The sequence below is a fragment of the Salvelinus alpinus genome, chromosome 2, assembly GCF_045679555.1.
Source record: "Salvelinus alpinus chromosome 2, SLU_Salpinus.1, whole genome shotgun sequence".
Classification (NCBI taxonomy): Eukaryota; Metazoa; Chordata; class Actinopteri; order Salmoniformes; family Salmonidae; genus Salvelinus; species Salvelinus alpinus.
The window spans coordinates 9,516,184-9,533,389 of NC_092087.1; the positions used below are offsets into that span (position 1 = coordinate 9,516,184).

The 17,206-nt window shown below is 43.1% G+C and overlaps 1 protein-coding gene across 1 annotated transcript in view; it reads right to left on the reverse strand.

Annotated features, from left to right (window-relative positions):
• The window catches only part of LOC139553480 (dual specificity calcium/calmodulin-dependent 3',5'-cyclic nucleotide phosphodiesterase 1B-like), a 53,497-nt gene that overhangs the window by 33,661 nt on the left and 2,630 nt on the right, over positions 1-17,206 (reverse strand). The window contains exon 2 of the mRNA XM_071365845.1: positions 2,794-2,907. Within this exon, the coding sequence (XP_071221946.1) occupies positions 2,794-2,907 (114 nt within the window). The remainder of the gene's footprint in view (positions 1-2,793; positions 2,908-17,206) is intronic.

Genomic DNA, 17,206 nt, shown 5'->3' on the forward strand with positions numbered 1-17,206 from the left:
GTCTGAGACGGGAGGGAGAGAGAACAGATCAGACCCTGTCTGAGACGGGAGGGAGAGAGAACAGATCAGACCCTGTCTGAGACGGGAGGGAGAGAGAACAGATCAGACCCTGTCTGAGACGGGAGGGAGAGAGAACAGATCAGACCCTGTCTGAGACGGGAGGGAGAGAGAACAGATCAGACCCTGTCTGAGACGGGAGGGAGAGAGAACAGATCAGACCCTGTCTGAGACGGGAGGGAGAGAGAACAGATCAGACCCTGTCTGAGACGGGAGGGAGAGAGAACAGATCAGACCCTGTCTGAGACGGGAGGGAGAGAGAACAGATCAGACCCTGTCTGAGACGGGAGGGAGAGAGAACAGATCAGACCCTGTCTGAGACGGGAGGGAGAGAGAACAAATCAGACCCTGTCTGAGACGGGAGGGAGAGAGAACAGATCAGACCCTGTCTGAGACGGGAGGGAGAGGGAACAAATCAGACCCTGTCTGAGACGGGAGGGAGAGAGAACAGATCAGACCCTGTCTGAGACGGGAGGGAGAGAGAACAGATCAGACCCTGTCTGAGACGGGAGGGAGAGGGAACAAATCAGACCCTGTCTGAGACGGGAGGGAGAGAGAACAGATCAGACCCTGTCTGAGACGGGAGGGAGAGAGAACAGATCAGACCCTGTCTGAGACGGGAGGGAGAGAGAACAGATCAGACCCTGTCTGAGACGGGAGGGACAAGGACACAATTTTCTTTTGTTTCCCTTTTTTCTAAGCGGCACATCATTCATATCTGTTGGATGAAAAATTTAACTAGAAGGGAAACGTGTTTCGGCATTACATCCTTCATCAGTGTGCTTTGGGGTCATAGCCCTGGAGACACGTTGGCCTTCGAACACCTAATGGCTTAGGGAAATACTACATATAGACAAGTCTACACTTGTGTAAAAAACACATGGGGCAGTGGATAGGCCTGTCAATTTGTGGAGTAAAATAATGTGGAGTAAAAACAAGGATATGATTATGTAGTTAGTGTGTGTGCACGTGTTTCTAGCCTTAATTATTAAGCAGGCAGTAGGGAAATTAAAAAATATATATGTTTTTAACTAAAACATTTTCAGGGGAGCTCCTGAGTACAAACATTTTCATAATCAAGAAAATGAACATTCCAAATAAAACAAGAAAAAAACGAAAAATGACAACACTACAATTACAACACTACAATTACAACACTACAATTACAACACTACAATTACAACACTACAAATACAACACTACAATTACAACACTACAAATACAACACTACAATTACAACACTACAATTACAACACTACAATTACAACACTACAAATACAACACTACAATTACAACACTACAATTACAACACTACAATTACAACACTACAAATACAACACTACAATTACAACCCTACAATTACAACACTACAAATACAACACTACAAATACAACACTACAATTACAACACTACAATTACAACACTACAATTACAACACTACAAATACAACACTACAATTACAACACTACAAATACAACACTACAATTACAACACTACAATTACAACACTACAATTACAACACTACAAATACAACACTACAATTACAACACTACAATTACAACACTACAATTACAACACTACAAATACAACACTACAATTACAACCCTACAATTACAACACTACAAATACAACACTACAAATACAACACTACAATTACAACACTACAATTACAACCCTATAATTTCAACAAATAAACCATTACAATCAATGGAAACAACTGCAATCCTCAATTTAAGACCGGAGTCGTAAACGGCCCTAGCAGCACCAGGGAATCAAGATGCAAGGAATTGGTTAGGTTATCCCAACAATGGGAGGCACTAAATCTGTGGAGACCACCAGGAACTCAAGATTTAAGCAACCTTGTGAGCGGGTTTGGTAGCTCATTCTTTTATAGTCAGGTAAGTTGGAAGTTTGTGTTGTAGAACGTACAGTATCATGCAGTATAATCACACAAAAGTTGCCATACTGTGTTGCTACCATGTTGTTGCCATGTTGTGTTGCTACCATGTTGTTTGTTGCTACCATGCTGTTGTTATGTTGTGTTGCTACTATGTCGTTGTCATGTTGTGTTGCTACCATGCTGTTGGCATGTTGTGTTGCTACCATGTTGTTGTCATGTTGTGTTGCTACCATGTTGTTGCCATGTGTTGCTACCATGTTGTTGCCATGTGTTGCTACCATGTTGTTGCCATGTGTTGCTACCATGTTGTTGCCATGTGTTGCTACCATGTTGGTGTCATGTTGTGTTGCTACCATGCTGTGTTGTCATGTTGTGTTGCTACCATGTTGTTGTCATGTTGTGCTGCTACCATGTTGTAGTCATGTTGTGTTGCTACCATGCTGTGTTGTCATGTTGTGTTGCTACCATGCTGTTGTCATGTTGTTTCTACCATGTTGTTGTTATGTTGTGTTGCTACCATGTTGTTGTTATGTTGTGTTGCTACCATGCTGTGTTGTCATGTTGTCGTTGCTACCATGCTGTGTTGTCATGTGTTGCTGCCATGCTATGTTGTTGTCTTAGGTCTCTCTTCGTGTAGTGTTGTGGTGTCTCGCTTGTTGTGGTGTGTGTTTTGTCCTATATTTTCATTTAAAAAGAAAAGTTTAATCCCAGCCTCCGTCCCCGCAGGAGGCCTTTTGCCTTTTGGAAGGCCGTCATTGTAAATAAAAATGTGTTCATCACTGACTTGCCTCGTTAAATAAAGGTTAAATAAGCACAAATAAAAGTTGGTACTGTACCTGGTTCCATCAATGTAAACTGCCTCCAGTAAGGATGCTGTGTAGTCCAAGTTCTTCTTCAGATCTTCACAGTCCACTTCTTTCTCCTCCAGTTGTTTGATCATACACCTCAGCCTGGAAAGAGAGTCCCACTTTGAACAAACAGCTTCCACAGTCTTCATACGCACTTTATGCCATAGGCCTTATGGAGGATTTTGGTCTCGTGAATAATAAGCTTTTAGAGAATTTGAAATCTTCCACACTGCACTTGCTTAGTATCAGCTTTGTATCAGCCCTTCGTCAGCGTTTTTAAGCCTTAAAAGTTCTTTCATTTACAGTAGGAGTGAAAAAGTCATTTCGGTGACGAATAACCTTGGTTCCTGTCATAACACAACAGTATTATCAGGTACAAGATCTTCAGCGAGACAGCACTGTGGTCAAAACACAGTCAGGTGTGTGATGGCAGCAATTACTAAGCAATTTCCCCCATATTTGTATGTTGTACTTCAATGTTATGAGCTGGCAACTCAGCGCAGATGTCCAGTAACTGCTTTGGCAACAGGTTGAAATGTCTGGGAAACTGGGCGAGAGGGAAAAAGATAGAGAGACAAAGAGAAAGGGAAAGACGGAAGGAGAGAGAGAGAGAGACCGAGAGAAAGGGAAAGAGCAAGATAGTGAAAAAGATAAATCATTTGGAAGCGTTTTAATACAATAGCATGACGTGTGGAGATGACCAGTGACAGAGTGCGTAATTAGAACCACATTTTCCATGACAGTGGTAAACTGCCCTAACTTACCATCATTGGCGTATACAGCCACCGCATTCTCTTAAAATGGCACGCATGCAGAATTAGTTAACTCACTTCAAAGGGTTTAATCGGCCGATTGAGTGCTGATAGAACCCTGATAGAACTCTGATAGAATGCTGATTGAACCCTGATAGAATGCTGATGGAACCCTGATAGAATGCTGATGTAACCCTGATAGAACACTGATAGAATGCTGATGGAACAATAGAATGCTGATGGAACCCTGATAGAATGCTGATGGAACCCTGATAGAATGCTGATGGAACCCTGATAGAATGCTGATGGAACCCTGATGGAACCCTGATAGAATGCTGATAGAACCCTGATGGAACCCTGATAGAATGCTGACAGAACCCTGATAGAATGCTGATGGTGCTTCACAGTGATACATAAACGTAAATCAAAACCTTTTCTCTGGTTCTTTACTAGTTCCTTCACACAGATTCCTAACACGTCAAGTGTTGCACAACATTTCTGAATACAGCTGCTATAATTATGGTATACAGCTGCTAGAATTATGGTATACAGCTGCTATTTCAAGAGCATCAAAAAAACACAGGCTACAGTGTACTGGGATCAAACACAGCCCAGCCTAAAATACAACCCCCCCCGAGGGCCTAATACTTTCACAGGAAATGAAATGGACAGGGGAAATCAGCAACACTAACTCACATACTATTGCTCCGAGCTCATTTTCCAACCTTAGAACATAAAATACCCCAGAGTAAACTACACTGCACTTCAAGGGTTTAAAAACCGACACTGACATTTGAAAATTGATTTTAAAAGATAGTGATTATCCATTTCTCATTTAAAAAAAAAGAGTTTATGGGGTTCAAGTCGTTGTGGTTAACCATTGAGCTGCCTGCTCATAATACCTTGTAGTTATACATGTTCATGAGCAGCAATTAACACCTATGTCCTGCATTATAGTACATTATGTACAGCTTATAAGGCATTATATATGTGTACTTGGATTATGAAGAGGTTATTCACAGTGGGACCACAATCACTTCATTTCTAAACACGGTTACACTGTTAGGTAACAAACGAAGACGGTGCCAACGCAGTTACACTGTTAGGTAACAAACGAAGACGGTGCCAACGCGGTTACACTGTTAGGTAACAAACGAAGACGGTGCCAACGCGGTTACACTGTTAGGTAACAAACGAAGATGGTGCCAACGCAGTTACACTGTTAGGTAACAAACGAAGACGTTGCCAACGCGGTTATACTGTTAGGTAACAAACGAAGATGGTGCCAACGTGGTTATACTGTTAGGTAACAAACGAAGACGGTGCCAACGCGGTTATACTGTTAGGTAACAAACGAAGACGGTGCCAACGCGGTTACACTGTTAGGTAACAAACGAAGATGGTGCCAACGCAGTTACACTGTTAGGTAACAAACGAAGACGGTGCCAACGCGGTTATACTGTTAGGTAACAAACGAAGACGGTGCCAACGCGGTTACACTGTTAGGTAACAAACGAAGACGGTGCCAACGCAGTTACACTGTTAGGTAACAAACGAAGACGGTGCCAACGCGGTTACACTGTTAGGTAACAAACGAAGACGGTGCCAACGCGGTTACACTGTTAGGTAACAAACGAAGACGGTGCCAACGCGGTTACACTGTTAGGTAACAAACGAAGACGGTGCCAACGCAGTTACACTGTTAGGTAACAAACGAAGACGGTGCCAACGCGGTTACACTGTTAGGTAACAAACGAAGACGGTGCCAACGCGGTTACACTGTTAGGTAACAAACGAAGACGGTGCCAACGCGGTTACACTGTTAGGTAACAAACGAAGACGGTGCCAACGCGGTTACACTGTTAGGTAACAAACGAAGACGGTGCCAACGCAGTTACACTGTTAGGTAACAAACGAAGACGGTGCCAACGCGGTTACACTGTTAGGTAACAAACGAAGACGGTGCCAACGCGGTTACACTGTTAGGTAACAAACGAAGACGGTGCCAACGCGGTTACACTGTTAGGTAACAAACGAAGACGGTGCCAACGCGGTTACACTGTTAGGTAACAAACGAAGACGGTGCCAACGCGGTTACACTGTTAGGTAACAAACGAAGACGGTGCCAACGCGGTTACACTGTTAGGTAACAAACGAAGACGGTGCCAACGCGGTTACACTGTTAGGTAACAAACGAAGGCGGTGCCAACGCGGTTACACTGTTAGGTAACAAACGAAGGCGGTGCCAACGCGGTTACACTGTTAGGTAACAAACGAAGACGGTGCCAACGCGGTTACACTGTTGGGTAACAAACGAAGACGGTGCCAACGCAGTTACACTGTTAGGTAACAAACGAAGACGGTGCCAACGCAGTTACACTGTTAGGTAACAAACGAAGACGGTGCCAACGCGGTTATACTGTTAGGTAACAAACGAAGACGGTGCCAACGCGGTTACACTGTTAGGTAACAAACGAAGACGGTGCCAACGCGGTTACACTGTTAGGTAACAAACGAAGACGGTGCCAACGCGGTTACACTGTTAGGTAACAAACGAAGACGGTGCCAACGCGGTTACACTGTTAGGTAACAAACGAAGACGGTGCCAACGCGGTTACACTGTTAGGTAACAAACGAAGACGGTGCCAACGCAGTTACACTGTTAGGTAACAAACGAAGACGGTGCCAACGCGGTTACACTGTTAGGTAACAAACGAAGACGGTGCCAACGCGGTTACACTGTTAGGTAACAAACGAAGACGGTGCCAACGCGGTTACACTGTTAGGTAACAAACGAAGACGGTGCCAACGCGGTTACACTGTTAGGTAACAAACGAAGACGGTGCCAACGCAGTTACACTGTTAGGTAACAAACGAAGACGGTGCCAACGCGGTTACACTGTTAGGTAACAAACGAAGACGGTGCCAACGCGGTTACACTGTTAGGTAACAAACGAAGACGGTGCCAACGCGGTTACACTGTTAGGTAACAAACGAAGACGGTGCCAACGCGGTTACACTGTTAGGTAACAAACGAAGGCGGTGCCAACGCGGTTACACTGTTAGGTAACAAACGAAGACGGTGCCAACGCGGTTACACTGTTAGGTAACAAACGAAGGCGGTGCCAACGCGGTTACACTGTTAGGTAACAAACGAAGACGGTGCCAACGCGGTTACACTGTTAGGTAACAAACGAAGACGGTGCCAACGCGGTTACACTGTTAGGTAACAAACGAAGACGGTGCCAACGCGGTGCGAGCGACATGAGTTTTTCAAGTGTTTATTATCACACGTTGGCGAGTGGGTTCTGAAAGCTGTAGAGTCATAAATACTAGCAGGAAACGCTGTTGCAGAGGACGCAACGTTTCATTGTGAATTTTAGAGTCCCGTTAATCTGTTCGATAACGTCTGCTGTTGTTCAAAGCAGGAAAGAAAACAGTGGAAGAATGCTTAATCTAAAACCTCTTTCAGTTGTAGTATTATGATGCTGTTATGATGCCGTTATGACTGACACAAGTGTGGACGCTAACATCTCGGGCCAACAGAGAGAGAGCTGATTGTGTTAGCGTCTGGCCGCTGGCCCAGGACCAGGAGGGCCGTGATGGTCCACAGACACCGACGTAAGCACTTAACTCAATGTTTAATCAACGCTGAGTGCGGAGCAGTACGGAGCACTACAGAAAAGCGTGGCTCCAAACTAAACAATTCACATCAACCCTGGCTTTTCACCCAAGAGCCTGCATACCAACTGTCAAAATAAACGTCTTGCAATCACATTACAAAGTCCAGAACAACCTAGTGTGGAGCAAATAGATAGATGGACAAGGAAACGAACGAGCAAACACATTCATGAAACAAAAGCAGTCGAGTGTTTCAGTGTGCATGACGTAGAGCGAGGGATGTGTTCTCAGAACTAGACGCAGCAAATATATTATAGTATATACAGTAACCTCAGCATGTCACAGTAACCTCAGCATGTCACAGTAACCTCAGTACATACAGTAACCTCAGTACATACAGTAACCTCAGTATGTCACAGTAACCTCAGCATGTCACAGTAACCTCAGTATGTCACAGTAACCTCAGCATGTCACAGTAACCTCAGCATGTCACAGTAACCTCAGTACATACAGTAACCTCAGTACATACAGTAACCTCAGTATGTCACAGTAACCTCAGCATGTCACAGTAACCTCAGTATGTCACAGTAACCTCAGCATGTCACAGTAACCTCAGCATGTCACAGTAACCTCAGTATGTCACAGTAACATCAGTACATACAGTAACCTCAGTATGTCACAGTAACCTCAGTACATACAGTAACCTCAGTATGTCACAGTAACCTCAGCATGTCACAGTAACCTCAGTATGTCACAGTAACCTCAGTATGTCACAGTAACATCAGTATGTCACAGTAACCTCAGTATGTCACAGTAACATCAGTACATACAGTAACCTCAGCATGTCACAGTAACCTCAGCATGTCACAGTAACCTCAGTACATACAGTAACCTCAGTATGTCACAGTAACCTCAGTACATACAGTAACCTCAGTATGTCACAGTAACCTCAGTACATACAGTAACCTCAGTATGTCACAGTAACCTCAGCATGTCACAGTAACCTCAGTACATACAGTAACCTCAGTACTTACAGTAACCTCAGTATGTCACAGTAACCTCAGTATGTCACAGTAACCTCAGTATGTCACAGTAACCTCAGTATGTCACAGTAACCTCAGTATGTCACAGTAACATCAGTACATACAGTAACCTCAGCATGTCACAGTAACCTCAGCATGTCACAGTAACCTCAGTATGTCACAGTAACCTCAGTATGTCACAGTAACATCAGTACATACAGTAACCTCAGCATGTCACAGTAACCTCAGCATGTCACAGTAACCTCAGTACATACAGTAACCTCAGTATGTCACAGTAACCTCAGTACATACAGTAACCTCAGTATGTCACAGTAACCTCAGTACATACAGTAACCTCAGTATGTCACAGTAACCTCAGCATGTCACAGTAACCTCAGTACATACAGTAACCTCAGTACTTACAGTAACCTCAGTATGTCACAGTAACCTCAGTATGTCACAGTAACCTCAGTATGTCACAGTAACCTCAGTATGTCACAGTAACATCAGTACATACAGTAACCTCAGCATGTCACAGTAACCTCAGCATGTCACAGTAACCTCAGTACATACAGTAACCTCAGTATGTCACAGTAACCTCAGTACATACAGTAACCTCAGTATGTCACAGTAACCTCAGTACATACAGTAACCTCAGTATGTCACAGTAAACTCAGTATGTCACAGTAACCTCAGTATGTCACAGTAACCTCAGTATGTCACAGTAACCTCAGTACATACAGTAACCTCAGCATGTCACAGTAACCTCAGTATGTCACAGTAACCTCAGCATGTCACAGTAACCTCAGTACATACAGTAACCTCAGCATGTCACAGTAACCTCAGTATGTCACAGTAACCTCAGCATGTCACAGTAACCTCAGTACGTACAGTAACCTCAGCATGTCACAGTAACCTCAGCATGTCACAGTAACCTCAGTATGTCACAGTAACCTCAGTATGTCACAGTAACATCAGTACATACAGTAACCTCAGTATGTCACAGTAACCTCAGTACATACAGTAACCTCAGCATGTCACAGTAACCTCAGTATGTCACAGTAACCTCAGTATGTCACAGTAACCTCAGTACATACAGTAACCTCAGTATGTCACATTAACCTCAGTACATACAGTAACCTCAGCATGTCACAGTAACCTCAGTACATACAGTAACCTCAGTATGTCACAGTAACCTCAGTATGTCACAGTAACCTCAGTGTGTCACAGTAACCTCAGGACATACAGTAACATCAGTATGTCACAGTAACATCAGCATGTCACAGTAACATCAGTATGTCACAGTAACCTCAGTATGTCACAGTAACCTCAGTACATACAGTAACCTCAGCATGTCACAGTAACATCAGTATGTCACAGTAACATCAGCATGTCACAGTAACATCAGTATGTCACAGTAACCTCAGTATGTCACAGTAACCTCAGTACATACAGTGACCTCAGTATGTCACAGTAACCTCAGCATGTCACAGTAACCTCAGTATGTCACAATAACCTCAGTACATACAGTAACCTCAGTACATACAGTAACCTCAGTATGTCACAGTAACCTCAGTACATACAGTAACCTCAGTACACACAGTAACATCAGTATGTCACAGTAACCTCAGTATGTCACAGTAACCTCAGTATGTCACAGTAACCTCAGTATGTCACAGTAACCTCAGTATGTCACAGTAACCTCAGCATGCCACAGTAACCTCAGCATGTCACAGTAACCTCAGCATGTCACAGTAACCTCAGCATGTCACAGTAACATCAGCATGTCACCGTAACATCAGTATGTCACAGTAACCTCAGCATGTCACAGTAACCTCAGCATGTCACAGTAACATCATTATGTCACAGTAACATCAGCATGTCACAGTAACCGCAGCATGTCACAATAACCTCAGTATGTCACAGTAACCTCAGTATGTCACAGTAACATCAGCATGTCACAGTAACATCAGCATGTCACAGTAACCTCAGTATGTCACAGTAACATCAGCATGTCACAGTAACCTCAGTACATACAGTAACCTCAGTACTCACAGTAACCTCAGTACATACAGTAACCTCAGCATGTCACAGTAACCTCAGTATGTCACAGTAACCTCAGTACATACAGTAACCTCAGCATGTCACAGTAACATCAGCATGTCACAGTAACCTCAGTATGTCACAGTAACCTCAGTACATACAGTAACCTCAGTATGTCACAGTAACCTCAGCATGTCACAGTAACCTCAGTATGTCACAGTAACCTCAGTACATACAGTAACCTCAGCATGTCACAGTAACCTCAGCATGTCACAGTAACCTCAGTACATACAGTAACCTCAGTATGTCACAGTAACCTCAGCATGTCACAGTAACCTCAGTATGTCACAGTAACCTCAGTATGTCAGAGTAACATCAGTATGTCACAGTAACCTCAGTACATACAGCAACCTCAGTACATACAGTAACCTCAGTATGTCACAGTAACCTCAGTATGTCACAGTAACCTCAGTATGTCACAGTAACATCAGTACATACAGTAACCTCAGCATGTCACAGTAACCTCAGCATGTCACAGTAACCACAGTATGTCACAGTAACATCAGTATGTCACAGTAACCTCAGTACAGACAGTAACCTCAGTATGTCACAGTAACCTCAGCATGTCACAGTAACCTCAGTATGTCACAGTAACCTCAGTATGTCACAGTAACATCAGTATGTCACAGTAACCTCAGTACATACAGTAACATCAGCATGTCACAGTAACCTCAGTACAGACAGTAACCTCAGCATGTCACAGTAACCTCAGTATGTCACAGTAACCTCAGTATGTCACAGTAACATCAGTACATACAGTAACCTCAGTATGTCACAGTAATCTCAGTACATACAGTAACCTCAGCATGTCACAGTAACCTCAGTATGTCACAGTAACCTCAGTACATACAGTAACCTCAGCATGTCACAGTAACCTCAGTATGTCACAGTAACCTCAGCATGTCACAGTAACCTCAGTACATACAGTAACCTCAGCATGTCACAGTAACCTCAGCATGTCACAGTAACCTCAGTATGTCACAGTAACCTCAGTATGTCACAGTAACATCAGTACATACAGTAACCTCAGTATGTCACAGTAACCTCAGTACATACAGTAACCTCAGCATGTCACAGTAACCTCAGTATGTCACAGTAACCTCAGTATGTCACAGTAACCTCAGTATGTCACAGTAACATCAGTACATACAGTAACCTCAGCATGTCACAGTAACCTCAGCATGTCACAGTAACCTCAGTATGTCACAGTAACCTCAGTATGTCACAGTAACATCAGTACATACAGTAACCTCAGCATGTCACAGTAACCTCAGCATGTCACAGTAACCTCAGTACATACAGTAACCTCAGTATGTCACAGTAACCTCAGTACATACAGTAACCTCAGTATGTCACAGTAACCTCAGTACATACAGTAACCTCAGTATGTCACAGTAACCTCAGCATGTCACAGTAACCTCAGTACATACAGTAACCTCAGTACTTACAGTAACCTCAGTATGTCACAGTAACCTCAGTATGTCACAGTAACCTCAGTATGTCACAGTAACCTCAGTATGTCACAGTAACATCAGTACATACAGTAACCTCAGCATGTCACAGTAACCTCAGCATGTCACAGTAACCTCAGTACATACAGTAACCTCAGTATGTCACAGTAACCTCAGTACATACAGTAACCTCAGTATGTCACAGTAACCTCAGTACATACAGTAACCTCAGTATGTCACAGTAAACTCAGTATGTCACAGTAACCTCAGTATGTCACAGTAACCTCAGTATGTCACAGTAACCTCAGTACATACAGTAACCTCAGCATGTCACAGTAACCTCAGTATGTCACAGTAACCTCAGCATGTCACAGTAACCTCAGTACATACAGTAACCTCAGCATGTCACAGTAACCTCAGTATGTCACAGTAACCTCAGCATGTCACAGTAACCTCAGTACATACAGTAACCTCAGCATGTCACAGTAACCTCAGCATGTCACAGTAACCTCAGTATGTCACAGTAACCTCAGTATGTCACAGTAACATCAGTACATACAGTAACCTCAGTATGTCACAGTAACCTCAGTACATACAGTAACCTCAGCATGTCACAGTAACCTCAGTATGTCACAGTAACCTCAGTATGTCACAGTAACCTCAGTACATACAGTAACCTCAGTATGTCACATTAACCTCAGTACATACAGTAACCTCAGCATGTCACAGTAACCTCAGTACATACAGTAACCTCAGTATGTCACAGTAACCTCAGTATGTCACAGTAACCTCAGTGTGTCACAGTAACCTCAGGACATACAGTAACATCAGTATGTCACAGTAACATCAGCATGTCACAGTAACATCAGTATGTCACAGTAACCTCAGTATGTCACAGTAACCTCAGTATGTCACAGTAACCTCAGTACATACAGTAACCTCAGCATGTCACAGTAACATCAGTATGTCACAGTAACATCAGCATGTCACAGTAACATCAGTATGTCACAGTAACCTCAGTATGTCACAGTAACCTCAGTACATACAGTGACCTCAGTATGTCACAGTAACCTCAGCATGTCACAGTAACCTCAGTATGTCACAGTAACCTCAGTACATACAGTAACCTCAGTACATACAGTAACCTCAGTATGTCACAGTAACCTCAGTACATACAGTAACCTCAGTACACACAGTAACATCAGTATGTCACAGTAACCTCAGTATGTCACAGTAACCTCAGTATGTCACAGTAACCTCAGTATGTCACAGTAACCTCAGTATGTCACAGTAACCTCAGCATGCCACAGTAACCTCAGCATGTCACAGTAACCTCAGCATGTCACAGTAACCTCAGCATGTCACAGTAACATCAGCATGTCACCGTAACATCAGTATGTCACAGTAACCTCAGCATGTCACAGTAACCTCAGCATGTCACAGTAACATCATTATGTCACAGTAACATCAGCATGTCACAGTAACCGCAGCATGTCACAATAACCTCAGTATGTCACAGTAACCTCAGTATGTCACAGTAACATCAGCATGTCACAGTAACATCAGCATGTCACAGTAACCTCAGTATGTCACAGTAACATCAGCATGTCACAGTAACCTCAGTACATACAGTAACCTCAGTACTCACAGTAACCTCAGTACATACAGTAACCTCAGCATGTCACAGTAACCTCAGTATGTCACAGTAACCTCAGTACATACAGTAACCTCAGCATGTCACAGTAACATCAGCATGTCACAGTAACCTCAGTATGTCACAGTAACCTCAGTACATACAGTAACCTCAGTATGTCACAGTAACCTCAGCATGTCACAGTAACCTCAGTACATACAGTAACCTCAGCATGTCACAGTAACCTCAGCATGTCACAGTAACCTCAGTACATACAGTAACCTCAGTATGTCACAGTAACCTCAGCATGTCACAGTAACCTCAGTATGTCACAGTAACCTCAGTATGTCAGAGTAACATCAGTATGTCACAGTAACCTCAGTACATACAGCAACCTCAGTACATACAGTAACCTCAGTATGTCACAGTAACCTCAGTATGTCACAGTAACCTCAGTATGTCACAGTAACATCAGTACATACAGTAACCTCAGCATGTCACAGTAACCTCAGCATGTCACAGTAACCACAGTATGTCACAGTAACATCAGTATGTCACAGTAACCTCAGTACAGACAGTAACCTCAGTATGTCACAGTAACCTCAGCATGTCACAGTAACCTCAGTATGTCACAGTAACCTCAGTATGTCACAGTAACATCAGTATGTCACAGTAACCTCAGTACATACAGTAACATCAGCATGTCACAGTAACCTCAGTACAGACAGTAACCTCAGCATGTCACAGTAACCTCAGTATGTCACAGTAACCTCAGTATGTCACAGTAACATCAGTACATACAGTAACCTCAGTATGTCACAGTAATCTCAGTACATACAGTAACCTCAGCATGTCACAGTAACCTCAGTATGTCACAGTAACCTCAGTACATACAGTAACCTCAGCATGTCACAGTAACCTCAGTATGTCACAGTAACCTCAGCATGTCACAGTAACCTCAGTACATACAGTAACCTCAGCATGTCACAGTAACCTCAGCATGTCACAGTAACCTCAGTATGTCACAGTAACCTCAGTATGTCACAGTAACATCAGTACATACAGTAACCTCAGTATGTCACAGTAACCTCAGTACATACAGTAACCTCAGCATGTCACAGTAACCTCAGTATGTCACAGTAACCTCAGTATGTCACAGTAACCTCAGTACATACAGTAACCTCAGTATGTCACATTAACCTCAGTACATACAGTAACCTCAGCATGTCACAGTAACCTCAGTACATACAGTAACCTCAGTATGTCACAGTAACCTCAGTATGTCACAGTAACCTCAGTGTGTCACAGTAACCTCAGGACATACAGTAACATCAGTATGTCACAGTAACATCAGCATGTCACAGTAACATCAGTATGTCACAGTAACCTCAGTATGTCACAGTAACCTCAGTATGTCACAGTAACCTCAGTACATACAGTAACCTCAGCATGTCACAGTAACATCAGTATGTCACAGTAACATCAGCATGTCACAGTAACATCAGTATGTCACAGTAACCTCAGTATGTCACAGTAACCTCAGTACATACAGTGACCTCAGTATGTCACAGTAACCTCAGCATGTCACAGTAACCTCAGTATGTCACAGTAACCTCAGTACATACAGTAACCTCAGTACATACAGTAACCTCAGTATGTCACAGTAACCTCAGTACATACAGTAACCTCAGTACACACAGTAACATCAGTATGTCACAGTAACCTCAGTATGTCACAGTAACCTCAGTATGTCACAGTAACCTCAGTATGTCACAGTAACCTCAGTATGTCACAGTAACCTCAGCATGCCACAGTAACCTCAGCATGTCACAGTAACCTCAGCATGTCACAGTAACCTCAGCATGTCACAGTAACATCAGCATGTCACCGTAACATCAGTATGTCACAGTAACCTCAGCATGTCACAGTAACCTCAGCATGTCACAGTAACATCATTATGTCACAGTAACATCAGCATGTCACAGTAACCGCAGCATGTCACAATAACCTCAGTATGTCACAGTAACCTCAGTATGTCACAGTAACATCAGCATGTCACAGTAACATCAGCATGTCACAGTAACCTCAGTATGTCACAGTAACATCAGCATGTCACAGTAACCTCAGTACATACAGTAACCTCAGTACTCACAGTAACCTCAGTACATACAGTAACCTCAGCATGTCACAGTAACCTCAGTATGTCACAGTAACCTCAGTACATACAGTAACCTCAGCATGTCACAGTAACATCAGCATGTCACAGTAACCTCAGTATGTCACAGTAACCTCAGTACATACAGTAACCTCAGTATGTCACAGTAACCTCAGCATGTCACAGTAACCTCAGTATGTCACAGTAACCTCAGTACATACAGTAACCTCAGCATGTCACAGTAACCTCAGCATGTCACAGTAACCTCAGTACATACAGTAACCTCAGTATGTCACAGTAACCTCAGCATGTCACAGTAACCTCAGTATGTCACAGTAACCTCAGTATGTCAGAGTAACATCAGTATGTCACAGTAACCTCAGTACATACAGCAACCTCAGTACATACAGTAACCTCAGTATGTCACAGTAACCTCAGTATGTCACAGTAACCTCAGTATGTCACAGTAACATCAGTACATACAGTAACCTCAGCATGTCACAGTAACCTCAGCATGTCACAGTAACCACAGTATGTCACAGTAACATCAGTATGTCACAGTAACCTCAGTACAGACAGTAACCTCAGTATGTCACAGTAACCTCAGCATGTCACAGTAACCTCAGTATGTCACAGTAACCTCAGTATGTCACAGTAACATCAGTATGTCACAGTAACCTCAGTACATACAGTAACATCAGCATGTCACAGTAACCTCAGTACAGACAGTAACCTCAGCATGTCACAGTAACCTCAGTATGTCACAGTAACCTCAGTATGTCACAGTAACATCAGTACATACAGTAACCTCAGTATGTCACAGTAATCTCAGTACATACAGTAACCTCAGCATGTCACAGTAACCTCAGTATGTCACAGTAACCTCAGTACATACAGTAACCTCAGCATGTCACAGTAACCTCAGTACATACAGTAACCTCAGTATGTCACAGTAACCTCAGTACACACAGTAACCTCAGCATGTCACAGTAACCTCAGTATGTCACAGTAACCTCAGCATGTCACAGGAACCTCAGTATGTCACAGTAACCTCAGTACATACAGTAACCTCAGCATGTCACAGTAACCTCAGTATGTCACAGTAACCTCAGTACATACAGTAACCTCAGCATGTCACAGTAACCTCAGTACATACAGTAACCTCAGTATGTCACAGTAACCTCAGTACATACAGTAACATCAGTATGTCACAGTAACATCAGCATGTCACAGTAACATCAGCATGTCACAGTAACATCAGTATGTCACAGTAACCTCAGTATGTCACAGTAACCTCAGTATGGCACAGTAACCTCAGTACATACAGTAACCTCAGTATGTCACAGTAACATCAGTATGTCACAGTAACCTCAGTATGTCACAGTAACCTCAGTATGTCACAGTAACCTCAGCATGTCACAGTAACCTCAGTATGTCACAGTAACCTCAGTACATACAGTAACCTCAGTACACACAGTAACCTCAGTACATACAGTGACCTCAGTATGTCACAGTAACCTCAGTATGTCACAGTAACCTCAGCATGTCACAGTAACATCAGTATGTCACAGTAACCTCAGTATGTCACAGTAACCTCAGTATGTCACAGTAACCTCAGTATGTCACAGTAACCTCAGTATGGCACAGTAACCTCAGTATGGCAC